General features: G+C 42.0%; 1 protein-coding gene across 3 annotated transcripts; it reads left to right on the top strand.

The window, feature by feature from the left end:
- Positions 1 to 327: 327 nt before the first annotated feature.
- Positions 328 to 13,017, top strand: COPS3 (COP9 signalosome subunit 3). Of its 3 annotated transcripts, none has more exons than XM_061992488.1 (12): positions 328 to 559; positions 3,112 to 3,241; positions 4,706 to 4,818; positions 4,919 to 4,968; positions 5,814 to 5,906; positions 6,659 to 6,838; positions 8,060 to 8,200; positions 9,343 to 9,516; positions 10,368 to 10,454; positions 10,770 to 10,883; positions 11,436 to 11,516; positions 11,780 to 13,017. In XM_061992488.1, the coding sequence occupies exons 1-12, from the start codon at positions 505 to 507 to the stop codon at positions 11,831 to 11,833; spliced, it is 1,272 nt and encodes a 423-aa protein (XP_061848472.1). In that variant the 5' UTR covers positions 328 to 504; the 3' UTR covers positions 11,834 to 13,017. The 3 variants fall into 3 exon arrangements, with proteins under 3 accessions (XP_061848472.1, XP_061848473.1, XP_061848474.1); XM_061992489.1 differs by lacking the exon at positions 328 to 559 and adding an exon at positions 2,903 to 2,983; XM_061992490.1 differs by lacking the exons at positions 328 to 559; positions 3,112 to 3,241 and having other exon boundaries at positions 4,781 to 4,818; positions 5,746 to 5,906.
- The last annotated feature ends 1,849 nt before the right edge of the window (positions 13,018 to 14,866 follow it).

The raw sequence follows: 14,866 nt of genomic DNA, 5'->3' as shown, positions 1-14,866 counted from the left end.
CGGGCTGCCGTGACAACCACCCGGTGCAGCCACCGTACAAGGGGACAAAGGGACTCGGAGCTCGCTGCACGGCGCAGCTGAGCCCCCGCCGCGAACACCGGGCGGCCGCAGCGGGGGTGACGCGGCGGTGGCGTCACGGTGCTGCCGCCGCCCCCCAGCCCTGCTGAGTCACCGCTTCCCGCGCCCAGCGGCGCCTCCCTTACGCCTCGCGCGGGGCGGGCACTTCCGGCCGAGCGGAGGCTGGGGGGGCGGGAGGAGAGGCGGTGGTTACCATAGCGACCGCGGGTCTCGCGAGAGCCGCGACGGAGGTGACGCGCGGCGGCGGGCGTCGCGCGGCCCCCGCAGCGGCCCCTGATTGGCTGGCGGGCGGGCGGCGGCGCCCGTAGCGGTGGCTCCTTCCCGCTTCCCTCCTTCCCCCTTCCCCCCTTTCCCTCCCCCCGCAGCCGCCGCCGCTCCCGCCCCGCCCCGCCCGCAGCGCGCGCGGCCGCGCCGCCAGCCGCCAAGATGGCGTCGGCCCTGGAGCAGTTCGTCAACAGCGTCCGGCAGCTCTCGGCCCAAGGTGACCGTGAGGAGGAGAGGGGGAGCCGCGTGCGGGCCCGGGTGGCGGTAGGGAGCCAGCGGGGCCTGAGGAGGGGGCGTGGAGGCCGCCGGGCTCCGTGAGGCTGAGGTGGACGCGGGCCTGGGCCTGCTCGCTCTCACGGTTCTCTCTCAGGCGCGGGTCTGGCGTTCCCGCCTTTCCCCCGCCCCGTGGAGTTACCGGCTCCGGCGGGGCCCTTACCGGGCGGTGATTTAGTGCTCTCTCGCCGCATGCAGAGGCGGCCTCGGAGGTATTTCGTGGGGAGGGATTTGGCCGCCGCTGTTTTAACATGGTACGGGGCGCCTGGCCGTGCCCTTCACAGCGCTCCTGTCTCCTCTCCCAAGGCAGCGGCACGGTAGTGATTTTTGGTAGTGGCAGGTCCCGAGTGAGTGAAAGCGAAGCCGGTGCCGGCGGTCGTGCCAAAATCTCTGCCTTGAAAATCACGGGGGGAGGAGCGGGCATCACGAGGACTTTGACTGGGATTACAGAGCGTAGCCTGTCACCTAACCGCCAAGCCTCAGTGGCATGTGCCTTTTAAAATACGTTTCACAGATGTTAGCTCCTGGGGATTAAGTAGAGCATGGTCAGAAGAGTCCTGCCTTACCGCGACAGTGTGTGTTAGGAGCTTGAGTCTGTGCATCAGAGCGGCCATAATCGAGTGTTCAATAAAATGGTTTAATAACCATAGTTGAAATTCCTTAATTTAATTGGCAAACTCCTGATTTTTCCTTTGTATGTGCACAGCCTTTTCTAGCTCTTGAACCTGCTCTGTTGATGCTCCCTAAAATGTGGTCTGAGTGTTTCTCTGAATGAGATGTTTGCTTTCTGGAACTGATGGAAAATTGATGCTTTCCTGTATGTCCTCAGGCTTTATCTGTGGCTATTACTTTTTGGGGGAGCTCCAACTTTCTCTTACTTTGATTTAACTTATGAAATATGGAGAATTTTAGGGGGGATATCAGAGACAAGAGACAAATTGTATGTGCAAGGTGCAGATGCAAACCAGACAAAGGCTGATTCTTTGTACACACATAGTTTAGCTGCAGAACTTACCAAGAGTCTTTGTGGATGCAAAAGGCCCAAGGGGATGCTGGTTGACTTCATAGACGTTCTCCCATTAGGTGGACATTCCCTATGAGAAAGTAAATCCAGCCACTAGGCAGACTGCTGGAGGTTAGGAGGGTACACAGAAGTCTGTGTGCTTGTGTGGTGCTGTTAGTTTCTGGTTGTTAGCATTTGGCTGCATGGCAGGTGACATAAATGGATATTTAGTTGAGCCTAGTGTGGGTATTTCTGCTTGCCTTGTAAGCTGATGTGTGTTTGTAGGTAGAGGGCTGATATGTGGGGTTTTTTTTGCTTTGTTTTTAGGGGAATGCTGAGGAATAGCTGTAGAATGGCTGTATTTCTCTACCGGGTAGGACAGCAGAACTAAGGTTTTACAGTGCTCCAATACCATTATCAAACAAGCCTTATCCACTCCATGCTTGTGCCTGGAGTTCCAATTCTGTGTGGAGACATTGGTTTTGGGGACAGGTTCCTGGGCTCTGGTCCTCCATTTGGAACTTTCGGTCCCTGAGTTACTTGCTAAGACTTCATTGCTAAGGATTCCCAGGTTTTCTTTTACAGAGGCAAAGGCCAGAGGGTTGAAGATAGTGGAAATCTCTATGAATGGAGGCACTATTCCTCATTTGATGGAAGATTTCTGTAAGGGTGAGCGAACCTCTCTAATCAGAGAGGACTGAACATTGAAACAATACTCTGCTTCAGAAAGACATAGTTTTAATTCAAGTAATTGAGGGAGGGAGGAAGAGTTTGAAAGCAGTTTAATGATAATTTATCTGCTTTCTTTGTAATGGTTTTTTTTGGCCTTAAAGTACCTTCCTAATTCAAAGTAGTTGCCTTTCATGCTGTCTTCATAGCTCACAACAAAAAGAGTAATGTTATAGGCTTAATTATACAAAGCACATTTAAGAACAGAGTTTTAAATCCTTTTGTTGTAGGTACTTAGGTGTAATTTCAATCTCTAATTAAAAAAATATGCTTATGAGCAGACCAGAAAAGTGGACAGGGCTCTTGAGAAGCAGCCAGGAACAAGCTCAAGTGTTGGACGTTTTAGAAAGTGGAGGACGCTGTTTTATACGCTGTGTTGATTTGGTTTTGTTTTTTCCCTTACAACACCTAGGAGGCACAAGTGTAGATAAATTTGTCTACATGAGGCACAATTTTCCATCACAGTGCACTGGGAAAAGTTTTGTAGACTTGGATTAGGTGGAGCTTGGTGTTGATATGAGACCCTGAAGCCCTCTCTTGGCTAATGCTGCTTTTCCTGTTGTGTTTGTGTTCTGAGGACCTCCTTTGCAATCTCAAGAGCCAGAAGTTTATCTGTCTCCTTGTAATAAACATATGGTGGGTACCTCACTTCTGTTGTAGTAAAGAAAGTAAATTCTCTGAGTCGTGCAACTGAGGTGCAGTGAGGTGCAGGAATGTATGAGTGTTCTCCAAGTAGAATTTGAAAACAATGTTTTGTATTTCAGGGCAAATGACCCAACTTTGTGAACTGATCAATAAAAGCGGAGAGCTGCTAGCAAAAAATCTTTCCCATCTGGATACAGTGCTTGGTGCCCTGGATGTGCAGGAACACTCCCTCGGTGTTCTTGCTGTCTTGTAAGTGTTGCTTTCTTTTGATTCAATAACTTAGCATTAAAACTTCAGGCAACATGCTGAATTGTCAAACAAATGTTTTGTTTTGGGGGCTCTTTTTCCTTAAGCCTGTACCTGTTCCTCATGTTTACATCCTTATAAACATGTTGAGCAAAAAAGTATAAAGCTAACTTTTAAAACTTTATTGGCAGGGTATTAATGCATTGAACTGGAAGCACAAAGTGAAGCGTGGGTTCTTGGGTATTTGTCTCCAGACAACACTAAGATTCTTACTGCAATCTGTAGTTTAAAATGATACTTGAATTGCTTGGTGATGCAGTGGTAAGGTAAAGAAATTTGGCCCTGAAGCTCAAACTATTGCTTCTAGGTGCACCTAACTGCAAGCAGAGTGCCTACAGGTTCCACTGTTGTTTTAAAGTTCTGTTTTAAAGGAAAGATCAGAATTCTAGTACTAGTTCTACAGCCCTTTTGGAGCACAATGACTGTAGTGTACTTAATCTCAAAATTCACTAGCATTTCATAAATTTGCATTGTGGAGTTTACAAAACAGGGCATCAGTACTGTGTCAACAGAATGGTATCAGGGAGTGCATGAAAACAGTCGTTAAAACGAGTGGTGGAGCAAGATAACTGTTTGAGAAACACAGTGTAAAATACATCCTTTGAAGAGATGGTATCAGTGGAGCACATAAAAAAGCTCTCCTGGCTGACACCACGGCATGGTAGGATAAGAGTCTCTGAAGAGCCAAGGAAGGGGTAGCAGGATGTAACCCGGACAGTTGTTAGCCTGTGGGGGAGGACAGGTCATCACGTAGGGAGGTTGGAACTGCATGTTACAGTGTGTAGCATCTGAAGTACAGGAATACCTAACGACAGCAATAAACATTTTCTTCTGCATGTTTTTGTGGCATCTCTAGTATGCATAGTAGAGTTTCCCTTGCCCTCAGATAAAGATAATTGTAGCTTGTCTTACAGAGACAGCAATGTGCATGACTACATCCTATAGGGCACTAAGGGACCACCAGAGATGGAGAGAAAGTGAAGAGAAAGAGCTCCTAACAAGAGATAAACATCTAACAATTTAAAGCTTGAGAAACCTTGAGCATGTTAAAGCAGGATATGGCTGTAACATAGGGAAAAGTGTCCAGAGAAGTTGTATGGCTGAGTATTACAGTTCATCATCGTTAGCCAGTGTTCCTACTATGATTGTCACTATTGTACTAGGTAAAATGATCTTTGTTGGCCACAGTTTGTTCAAAATTGTAGTTTGCACTATACTGAGCATGTGGGTGTGCACAGACTTTCAAACAGTGTGCAGCTTCTAGGGAAGTCACCTGCCATCTGTCAGAAACACTTTGGATTTGTTTGCAAGTGTCTACATGCACCTGCAGAGACTTAAAGATGAATCTTTTTCACTAATTGCAAATGTGAAGTGCTAAACCTTTTTTTTTTTATTTATTTGGTTTAGGTTTGTGAAGTTTTCCATGCCCAGCATCCCTGACTTCGAAACATTATTCTCGCAGGTGCAGCTTTTTATCAGCACTTGTAACGGAGAACACATTAGATACGCAACAGACACTTGTAAGTTGAGCTTACTTTCAGACTTTAATGTTTTGATAGTTTATTGTTACTGATTTCTCACTGTGCTATTTTTTTTGTGTTTGTTTTTTACTGTATTTAGTTGCTGGCCTGTGCCATCAGTTAACAAATGCCCTTGTGGAGAGAAAACAGGTGAGCATGTGTCATCTAGCACAAATAAACTACCTACATACCCAAGCTCTTAAAGGAGATGTTGCCAGTCTCTTACTCACCGTAAAGATTTGCCACTAAGTTCACGTTAAGTATTTTTGTGCAGCTTCTCACTTGTTAGGTTTACTGAGAGGTGATGAACCTAAACCAAGATTTTAACATTTCTTTAAGGAAGATATGTTGGGGGGGTGGGGGAAGATTCACCTAAAAACATTCTCTCTCACACAAACTAGGAAATCTGTAGTACCATGAATGTTCTTCAGACAATGTGTGTGTGAGTAGGAGAGAGCTGCAAAAGTTATTAGCCCTGGTGAGTCAGTGAAATTTCAGTGTTATTCTCACCGGTGTTACATAATGATCTTAGTAAAATGCCTTAAAATGTAATGTAAAATTTGTTTCAGAACTATCTGTCCAATGATTTTTGATACTTTTTCAAGCTACTTTACTGAAATTTAACCTGAAATAGAAGCAGAGATCGAGTCTGGTCAAAGTGGAGTAAAGCGAGAGCCTTGCCTTTGTTATTGGGTGTGAGTTTAGATGATGTGGAGTCAAGAAAAGTTGTTACTGATACAGATTACTGTATTCCTTATGAGGTTGGCTTTGTGGAGCAGGATCAATGGCTTTAGTTTGTCAAGAGAAGTTGTATAGCCAAGCTTAACTTAATTTTCTGAAAGACTTGCAGTATCCTACAAAAAGGGAACCTCGAGTTAAACATTACTTAATGGAACCTGTCAATTAGTGTTATTTTTCATTTATAAGTGTCAACATAAGATCCAATGTGCTGCCATCTATGAGAAATTATCTGAAAGAGATGTAATTTCTGACAGCCCCTGCGAGGAATTAGCATTCTCAGACAAGCCATAGACAAGATGCAGATGAACACAAACCAGCTGACCTCAATACATGCAGATCTCTGCCAGGTAAGGAGTGCATAAGGGCTTTTTATGAGAGTAAAAGCATATAAAATACCTACAAGCCTGTGAGGAAATGCATGTTCACACATTGTGTTGTTAAAAGGGGATTAAACTTTTTTTTTTTCAGTAATAAATAGTATGACATGCTGAAATAAAATCCTCTATTATTAATTTGAAATGTTCAGTGCACGTCCCCAGATCTTTGGGTTTGCTGATGACTTCTGAAAGTCCTTTGACGCCCCTGCTGTCTGGGCTGAAAGTCACACTCCACTTCCCTTGGGCAGTATAAATGTAATATCTAGATACTGTTTGCTCAAGCTTGACAAAAGGCATGTTTGTCTTGGTGTCTTTGGCCTGGATTTACGCTTCTGTCTTGTTCTTCGCTCCTGGGATGTAGGGTTGGACAGGAATGTTTAGTGCAATATGTAGTGCTGCCAGCACAGTAGTCTGAAAGGCCTGGAGTTTCAAACAGCTTTGTCAGACTCTAAATTTCTTTAGGATTTAGATAATTTACAACAGTTCACAATCTGTGTTAAGGGTTTTCCAAGTGCAGGGGTTTTGGACTAGATGATCTGTAAAGGTCCCTTCCAACCCCTACCATTCTATGATTCTATGATACATCTCCTACTGAGGCTTTTTCACTCTTAGAGGAGGGAGATTTATTAAATAGTACTAGATGAATTTAGATTCAACTTTTTCCTCATGGAAATTTGAATGAAAATGGCTAATTTATGTCAACTTGATTTATTTTCTTGTAGCTCTGTTTGTTAGCAAAATGCTTTAAACCTGCCCTCCCGTATCTAGATGTGGACATGATGGATATTTGTAAAGAGAACGGGGCATATGATGCGAAGCACTTTTTATGTTACTACTACTATGGTGGGATGATATACACTGGGCTAAAGAACTTTGAAAGAGCACTCTACTTTTATGAACAGGTAACTTGAAATAGAATGGTAAGTCTGGAGTGTGATCAGTTACAGGGCAAAAGTAGCACATGTGGTAGTGCCTAGAGAACATACCATCTCTGAATTGCCACTAAGGATAGCAATAAAAGCTGTGAACCTACAAACAGTCTCCAATTATTTTCATTCTTAATCTTAAAGATATAATTCTACTAATAGATCTGTATTGTTAACTATCGTTTGCATATATTTGGTGTAGCCCATATATTCATTATAGTAATACATGAACTGATTTGAGTTAAAGCCTGAATGGCACTCTTCAGGGTAAAAAGTGAAGTAACAAGCAAACTGTTTTTAGAGGTATTTTCCTTTAAGAAGGTCTCTTACAGCCAAGTAACTATTGCACTGTAAAACTATGCAACTCAAAGGTTGGTGTTAAATTTATCTCACTATAAATATTTTTCAGATGCTTGCTCACGACTGCTCGCATAGAGACAGTTCACAGGCTGACATTCAGAATACTGTGGTCTTAAAAGATAGTCCAGTGGTTTTGCTAAGACCTTTGCTAATTTTATGAGGGGAGTTACACTTCTTCAAGGCTACTGCAGTATTTGCTGCTTTTACTTTCTCTCTGTAAGAAAAGAAAAATTACCTAATGGGGAAAACTTTGTGTGAGAAGGAAATGCTGTCAGATGTGCAAAATAAACTGGTGCAGCATTTTTCCTTCATCTGCACAAGGGTAGCTAGTGGTATCATAGTAAATGAAAATCCCTTTTCTCTATTCAGCAGACCTCTTTCAGCATACTTCAATATGAGACCTGACGATGTAATAGCTTTATAAAACCTCTTTAGGGACCTGTGTAAATCAAGGTTCTACAGGAACTGTGTAGTGCTTCTGCAGGAACTGTGTAGTCGTTCCTGGTAATAAGTAGGTACAGGTGAATTCTAGTAAAACTTTAGATACATAGACCTAGGAAAGATGTTATGATTTTATGTGAACTGGGTTATTTTAAAGTAGACATCGCTGTAGCATGCTATGTTTTGAGCAGCTTGTTTAGATTTCACTCTTAGGACATCTTGGTTAATTAACATTTACAGAAGTTACTTAAGCTTTAATGCCCAATTATGAATTTCAAATGTCACTGTGTCCTTTCTGCATGCAGCTTTAAACTGAGGTTTTTGTTAATGCACTAGCTACCAGAACTACCAGTAAGTATCCTAAATTTCTATTGTATTTCTTTCTTTCTTGCTTAGGCAATAACTACTCCAGCCATGGCAGTCAGTCATATTATGTTGGAATCATATAAAAAATATATTCTAGTTTCTTTGATACTCCTTGGCAAAGTTCAGCAGCTACCAAAATATACTTCCCAGATAGTTGGTAGATTTATTAAGGTAAGTCTTGTGAATACAGATGCTAGAGCAACAAATGTGAATGTGCAAATGATGATTCTTTTTTTGTACCTTCATTTGATGGTACCGTTTAACATTGTAGGTCATGGGAAGCAATGCACAATGTGCCAGAGTGCAGCCTCTTGCTGCCTTTCTAGTGTACCAAGATTATCTGTCTATAACAAACAAACTGCACTGTTTATATCAATGATACAGGTCTTTAAATTTGGAGAACTTTAGGGCTGAGTAGTGCTTAGCAGTATTATCTTCACTGATACTGCTCATCCCTTGATAGCATTTTACGTTAGAACTCAAACAAGACTCAGACTCACTCGGCTTTCAATATGATATATCCTTGTAAAAACCTTCAAGCCGTAACTTCATCTCATCAAAGTATGAAATGCTGAATAGTTTGTTGCAACACTCCAGCTTTATTAAGTATAAAGACTTCTGTAAAAGCTGCAAGTGTGGAGTCTGTAAGCACCCTGATTAGGAGGTATAGGGTAGAAGACAAAACTGTTATCAAGAGAGTTCTAGTTCTGATCCTAGTTAAATAACACAGATTTGAAAGTTAGTTTTTACTTATCACTGAACTTGTTTATTTGTGACTAAAATTAGAGTTCTAAAAATCTCTTCTAACTTCAGATACCAAAAAGCAAGCTCAAATGGTTGCCTGTTTAAAATAATGTTGGTGAACTAGTCTTCACCTTCCATTTCTCTGTTGCCTGTGCTGTCATGCTTTGTGGTTAAGGAACACAGTGTGTCAGAGGGCAGGATAAAGACAAGGGATGGGCAGTGACTTGTCACTGCTACTAGTGACTAGTCAATAATCTAGTTACCTTCAATTCAACTTACTTCATATGCAGGTTGGCTAATGGACCTTACTGCTGTAACTAGAACTGCCATACAGAGGTCCTTGAATGATGTTGATTTGTTTGTCTTACATTGCAGTAATACAGATTTAGTGTCTGAGGATCTATTGTTGCTGTGAAGTCATGTATGGACATCACATATTTTTATGAGATGCTTGAGCCATGTAAATTCTATGCCTGCATGGCTTTTAATGTTGAAGTAGTGAATAGATTTTGTGGTTTTTTTGATGGTTGAACACCGTGTTAAGAAGGGTTCTCATTTTGTGATTGCAGCCCCTTAGCAATGCTTACCATGAATTAGCTCAAGTTTATTCAACCAATAAACCCTCGGAGCTTCGAAATCTGGTGAACAAACACAGCGAAACTTTCACGAGGGATAACAATATGGGGCTGGTAAAACAATGCTTGTCATCTCTCTACAAAAAGAATATTCAGAGGCTCACCAAGGTAAGACGTAAGGGGTTTGTGTTGCTGAAGAATTGTGATTAGTTTTTCTCAAAGAGTATATCTCTGAAATGAATACATTTCGGAGCAAAATGATAATGTGGTAATGTCATGGGGAAATGGCTCAAACTGAGATTTGTGTCTCTGAAACAATGAGCCTCAAATGCTCTATGTAGAAAGCAAGCTCAGTTGGCTACCTAGGCATTATTGAAAAGGTGGTTCAATGTGTCTGTCCATCAGAGGGTTTGCCATGTGAGTGCTGCTGCCCAGTGACCTTCGTTGCTGTTTGAGAAATGGGAAAACTGAACTTTACAGGCTACTTTGCTAGAGAGGAGTGAATGAATAGGACAGGTTTCGGAAGTGTCCGAAGGAAAAGGCAAACCAGAAGCAGTGGAGCAATGTGCTCCTTCAGCTGAGAGATCAGATTAATCCTTAAAGATGATCAGGGGAAGGCTTTTTTTTGCAAGCTCAAATGATGTTTTTTACAGTAAAACTAACCTCAGAAGGAATGCAAGACATGCACCTCTTGACAGTCCATCCCGTGAATTTCATTTGTCTTATTAATGGAAAAAGGTGGGAGAAGAGATTGGACATGGTCAGGACTGTCTGGGGTGAAAAGGAATTGCAGAAGAGGAGTAAGGACTTTGTTAGTTTGGCCCACATACATGTGCAGTATAGTAAGTGTCTTTGGAGGAAGAACTGACTCCACCCTCATGGTGCTTTTATAAGTAATAATGACAGGTTCCACTTGCTTCTTCCCATCAGACTGAAAAACTTCAGATTGCAAAGTCCTTGAAAGATTGAGAAAGCCCTTAAGGTCTGGTTTTAACAATTTGATACTTTCTAACTTTCAGACGTTTTTAACATTGTCATTACAAGACATGGCAAGTCGAGTGCAACTGTCGGGGCCCCAAGAAGCAGAAAAATACGTCCTCCACATGGTAAGACTTGTGACTTCCCTAAATTATCCTCATTTAAAAGTTGATCTGACGTAAGACTCAGCCTTTTCTGAATGGCTGACGAAAGTATCTTTTTCATGATGAAGGAAATACTGTCAGTCTGCTATGGAGTTTAGACTGGCCTCAAAAAACCTTAAAAGAGATGCTCTGCCTAGGATAAGGCATGCATCATTTGGCTTTGAGAAGCTCGTAGGAGGTCAAACAAGTTAAAGATGGTCCCACAAGGAAGCTTTGTGTTGCAGTTACCTGAAATTCCGTTGTCAGTGATAGCTCTCCTTAAACCCTCTCTCATTTCAGATAGAAGATGGTGAAATCTTTGCAAGTATTAATCAGAAGGATGGTATGGTCTGTTTCCACGATAATCCTGAGAAATATAACAATCCAGCTATGCTTCACAACATTGATCAGGAGGTAAGTCCTTACAGTATTAACTGCCTTTCGAATTCCTACCCTAGAACCCTAGTCTGTAACCAGAGAGCTGCTGGGGAAACCAGTGTAGGTCACTTGAATGATGATTCATAGTCCTCAAATCTCTACCTGCAACTATTGCACAGTACTGGTATTTAAAGGTTTTAGATTGATGGTTGATTACTGTCAACACATTCCCTGTTGTATCTTCTGTACAGCTTGAATGCTTGATGTTGGTGATGGGAAGTTCCTTGAATGGATTATAAAGATTGTTTTTAGGGTTTTAGACTTTTAAGGATCACTTCCACTGGCTGTCGATAACTTGCTTAGAGGTTGAGGTTGTTGACCCACATGGGACTGTCTATCAGTGGCCTTAAAAAGGATTGTTAGGAAGACTAAAAAATGGACAGACACTTGTTTAGGAGACAAGGGATGAGAACATTTTGCCATGGAACTTTTGTGACGGCAAAAGTTACTGGTTCTACATAGAACAGCTGTGAAATATCTTGAAGATCAAACTGGACAAAAGTAATCAACTTAATATCTACTTTTAAGATGCTGAAATGTATAGAGCTTGATGAACGACTGAAAGCCATGGATCAAGAGATCACTGTGAACCCTCAGTTTGTGCAGAAGGTAATTGATTTAGTGTCTCATAAGAGTATGTAAGAGATTGAGCACAGTGAATTTGTGTTGTGCTGAATTACAGTATTTACAGTTATTTACATATTAATAATAATATGTGCATAGGCTTTAAACATCATGCTTGAAACCAAAAAGGAAGTGCATGTTATTTCATTTGCACTTCATTTTCCTACCTGCCAACTTCAAAGAACTGTGTGTCTCAAAGGTAAACCTTCAGACCTGCTTTTGAAAAGAAATAACTCTCTCCCTTCCAGAGTATGGGCTCTCAAGAAGATGACTCAGGGACCAAACCATCCAGTTATTCCTGAAGTTAATGTTGCTCACCACTCCGCTTTCAAGTAAAAGCTTATGAAAGAATCACGCCTGGAACGGGGCATTGAGGAGTTCCACAAAGAGAGCAGAGAGAACTGAGCTTTGCTTTTCACCTGGACATTAAGAACATAAGAGAACACCCTCTCAGTACTGTATAATACCAGAAATATTCTCTGCAAAGAAAAAGGAAATCTCAAAAGAAACTTAAGTCTGTTGTGGATTTATTTATCTTCAGATTAACATCGTTAATGCATTAAATAATCTACCTTTTGTTTTAAAGGGTTTGAATGTTGCTGTGTTTCTGTAGCAGTCCTTTTTTTCTCTTCTGCAAAAAAAAAAGAAGTGTTATTCAGGGAAGAATAGAAACTAGTGTTGGTTCACTTAGAAGATAATTACTGGTTCATTATTCTGTATTTAAAGTTGGCTCGAAGTGCAGATTTATCCGGTGTGTGGTGGGGGGAGAGGGGTGCAGTTGAAGTAAATTCTCTACGTTGCGATTTGCGTCTGCCCAGTGTAGCTGGTGGCTGTCTGTGGAATGATGAAATGAGGACTGTGTTCTTCCCCAAAGGATGAGCATGTTAACAAGCCCTTGTGAGGCGATTTTGCTGAACAGCAGAACGCTACAGGGAATCCATCCATGACAGCAATTTATGATTTAATTTCAGCTTCTGGTACAAAATATCTCCTAATAACATTTGCTCTTAGATTAAACTTACTAGACCTAAACAAAAAGCTACTTGGAAGACCTTGATGTTCTGCAGGATTCTAGAGATTAAATTGTTTTGCACTGAAAGGAATTTCACTTTTTGTTCCTATGGCATGAAGGTATCCAACAGGCTAATGCTTTTCAGCGGTGATCAGTTTTAAGTGAAGGTGATGCTACACATCTTTGTCTCTAAAGGAAATGATTCTAAATGGAACATGAATAGAATTCTCTACAGCTCTCAAAACACAGGAGTTTATTTGGAGATACAGGAATGCTATCGGGGTTTTAGTTCACTATTTTAAACGTTGTGATTGGATTCTTTTAAGTGTTTAACCCCTTAAATCAATGGGCTTTTAAAAGTTCTGTAGTTCCCATGTATCTGAAGATTCTCACTGTTGAAACATTTTTTAAACACTTTGTGTCAGTGCAAATCTCCTGCTGTGGGGCACAAATAAACCTGTCATTGAGTCAGAATGTGAGAAACTCAGCATCCAGTGCTTCCTACTTAAACGCCTGACTAGAAGCTGCTTGCTGCTGCTAACCTGACAGCTTTTTTTTCAGGAGCCTAAGTGGGAAGCAAGCATTTCTGATTCTTGCTGTGTGAAACTTGTACATATTGAGGTCACCTGTGGTTGAAAAGACTCCGTTTGTGCTTCCAGTGCTGATACAGAACTGTGGGGGTTTTCACTTTAAATTGGTGTCTTATTTCCAGGCGAGCCCCTGTGACAGCCGTGTGCTTTCTGGTAGACGAGAGATGTCCCCAGGTTGTTGTCTAGGTGCTGAGTGATGTTTTTAAAGGTATAAAATAGCAGTTTAGTGCTGAACACAGCATAGGCCCGTAGTTGTTAGTAGCTCACCACTGAGTCCTTGTGCTTCCTGTCATAGACACTTCCAGATTTGAAGGCAAGTGTTACACCTGACCTTAAAGCAAAATCTTGGGAGTTGTTCATAACTTGCCTTATCAGTCTCGTAATTAAAGATATTTATGACTTTTGAAGGTTGGGGTTTTTTTTTCTTAGTTAATCCTGCAGGGATTTCAATGCTGAACATGGTTATGCAATTTGCCTCTCTGGTACTATGGAAGTGTTAAATTAGTAGATTAGTAATGCCGTGGGCTTGAGCACAAAGCTGAGTTGGTGAAGTGTTTGCAGCCACGTGTCATAGTCGTGGAAAGGACTGCAAATGACTAACCCCAGATTGCCACGAGAACTTGGCTGACTGGCCTTTCGTTGCTTATGGCTCACCTGCCAGATTGTATCCAGGATCCTTTCGTGAAGTTGGAGAAGACCCAGAAATGTCCACTCTGTGGTGGCAGAGCTTTTATACCACGGGCTCCTGGGAGCGAGCATGGACATACCTGCAGAGAGCTGTCTGTGGAATTAGAAGCAAATATAGGCAGCTGGCAAGTAACAGCTATGTTTTCTCTTCTTTTTTTTTGTAGATAAAGTAAGTCCATGCTCGCATCAAAAGGATGGGCTAAATAGCTCTCTAATGGTTTCAAATGATATATTGCAGTATTTTTCTTAATCTGATTTTTTTAAGAGGGCAGATGCCTTTAGAGAACTGCTGAGGTTCCTTTTCTGACATAGGTAATCTGCTGTTAAACTGATTGCTGTTAAAAAATCAAAGTCAGGTCCCACCTGTAGAATCAGTGGATAAATCATTCACCGAAAGTGCTCCAGGGAGAAGCTTTTAACTAACAGTTTGATAAACACATACGGACTGGAGTCTGCATGTCTTGAGATACTGTCGAAATTAAGTCAGATTTTTAATGAAATAGCTCCTTCAAGTCTTGGAACTAATTGCATGGGCTGTGGTCAGCTGGGACGCTTCGAGAACACTTGAGCTTTTCTGGTTTTAATTTGTATTTATTGCGGGGAAGGACTTTTGATCAAATGTTAAGAACACTGTGTGCTGTGCTCCTCTGTACTCTGACTCTCAGAGGTCCCATGGCTACTTCTTCCTGTCGTGCATGGCCACAAGCTGTGCTCACAAACTACTGAGTGTGTGCTTTGATATCTAAGCCCTGCTTTCATGCATCTTAATTAGCAAAGAGATAAAATACAGTTCTGAGGTAGCATTAGACGTGCAACTACGCCTGTTAGCCACAGGAGGGGTCTCTAGTTCAGTAGTTATTAGCAGCTGTTAAATGTTTCCAAGAAGAAATGGTTTGAAGCTGTTTGTGTACAACCACCCCTCCTAGTGTTGTGCTCCTGAGGAGCTCTGTTAGTGACCTCTGCTAACACTCCTGCAGCGCTGACACTGTGCCACATGCTAGTGCGTCACCACAGCTGCCTCCTTCCGTACCACTTCCCTTCTCTAC

Source organism: Colius striatus, chromosome 3, assembly GCF_028858725.1.
Source record: "Colius striatus isolate bColStr4 chromosome 3, bColStr4.1.hap1, whole genome shotgun sequence".
Lineage (NCBI taxonomy): Eukaryota > Metazoa > Chordata > Aves > Coliiformes > Coliidae > Colius > Colius striatus.
This window is presented reverse-complemented; position numbering and strand designations above follow the sequence as displayed.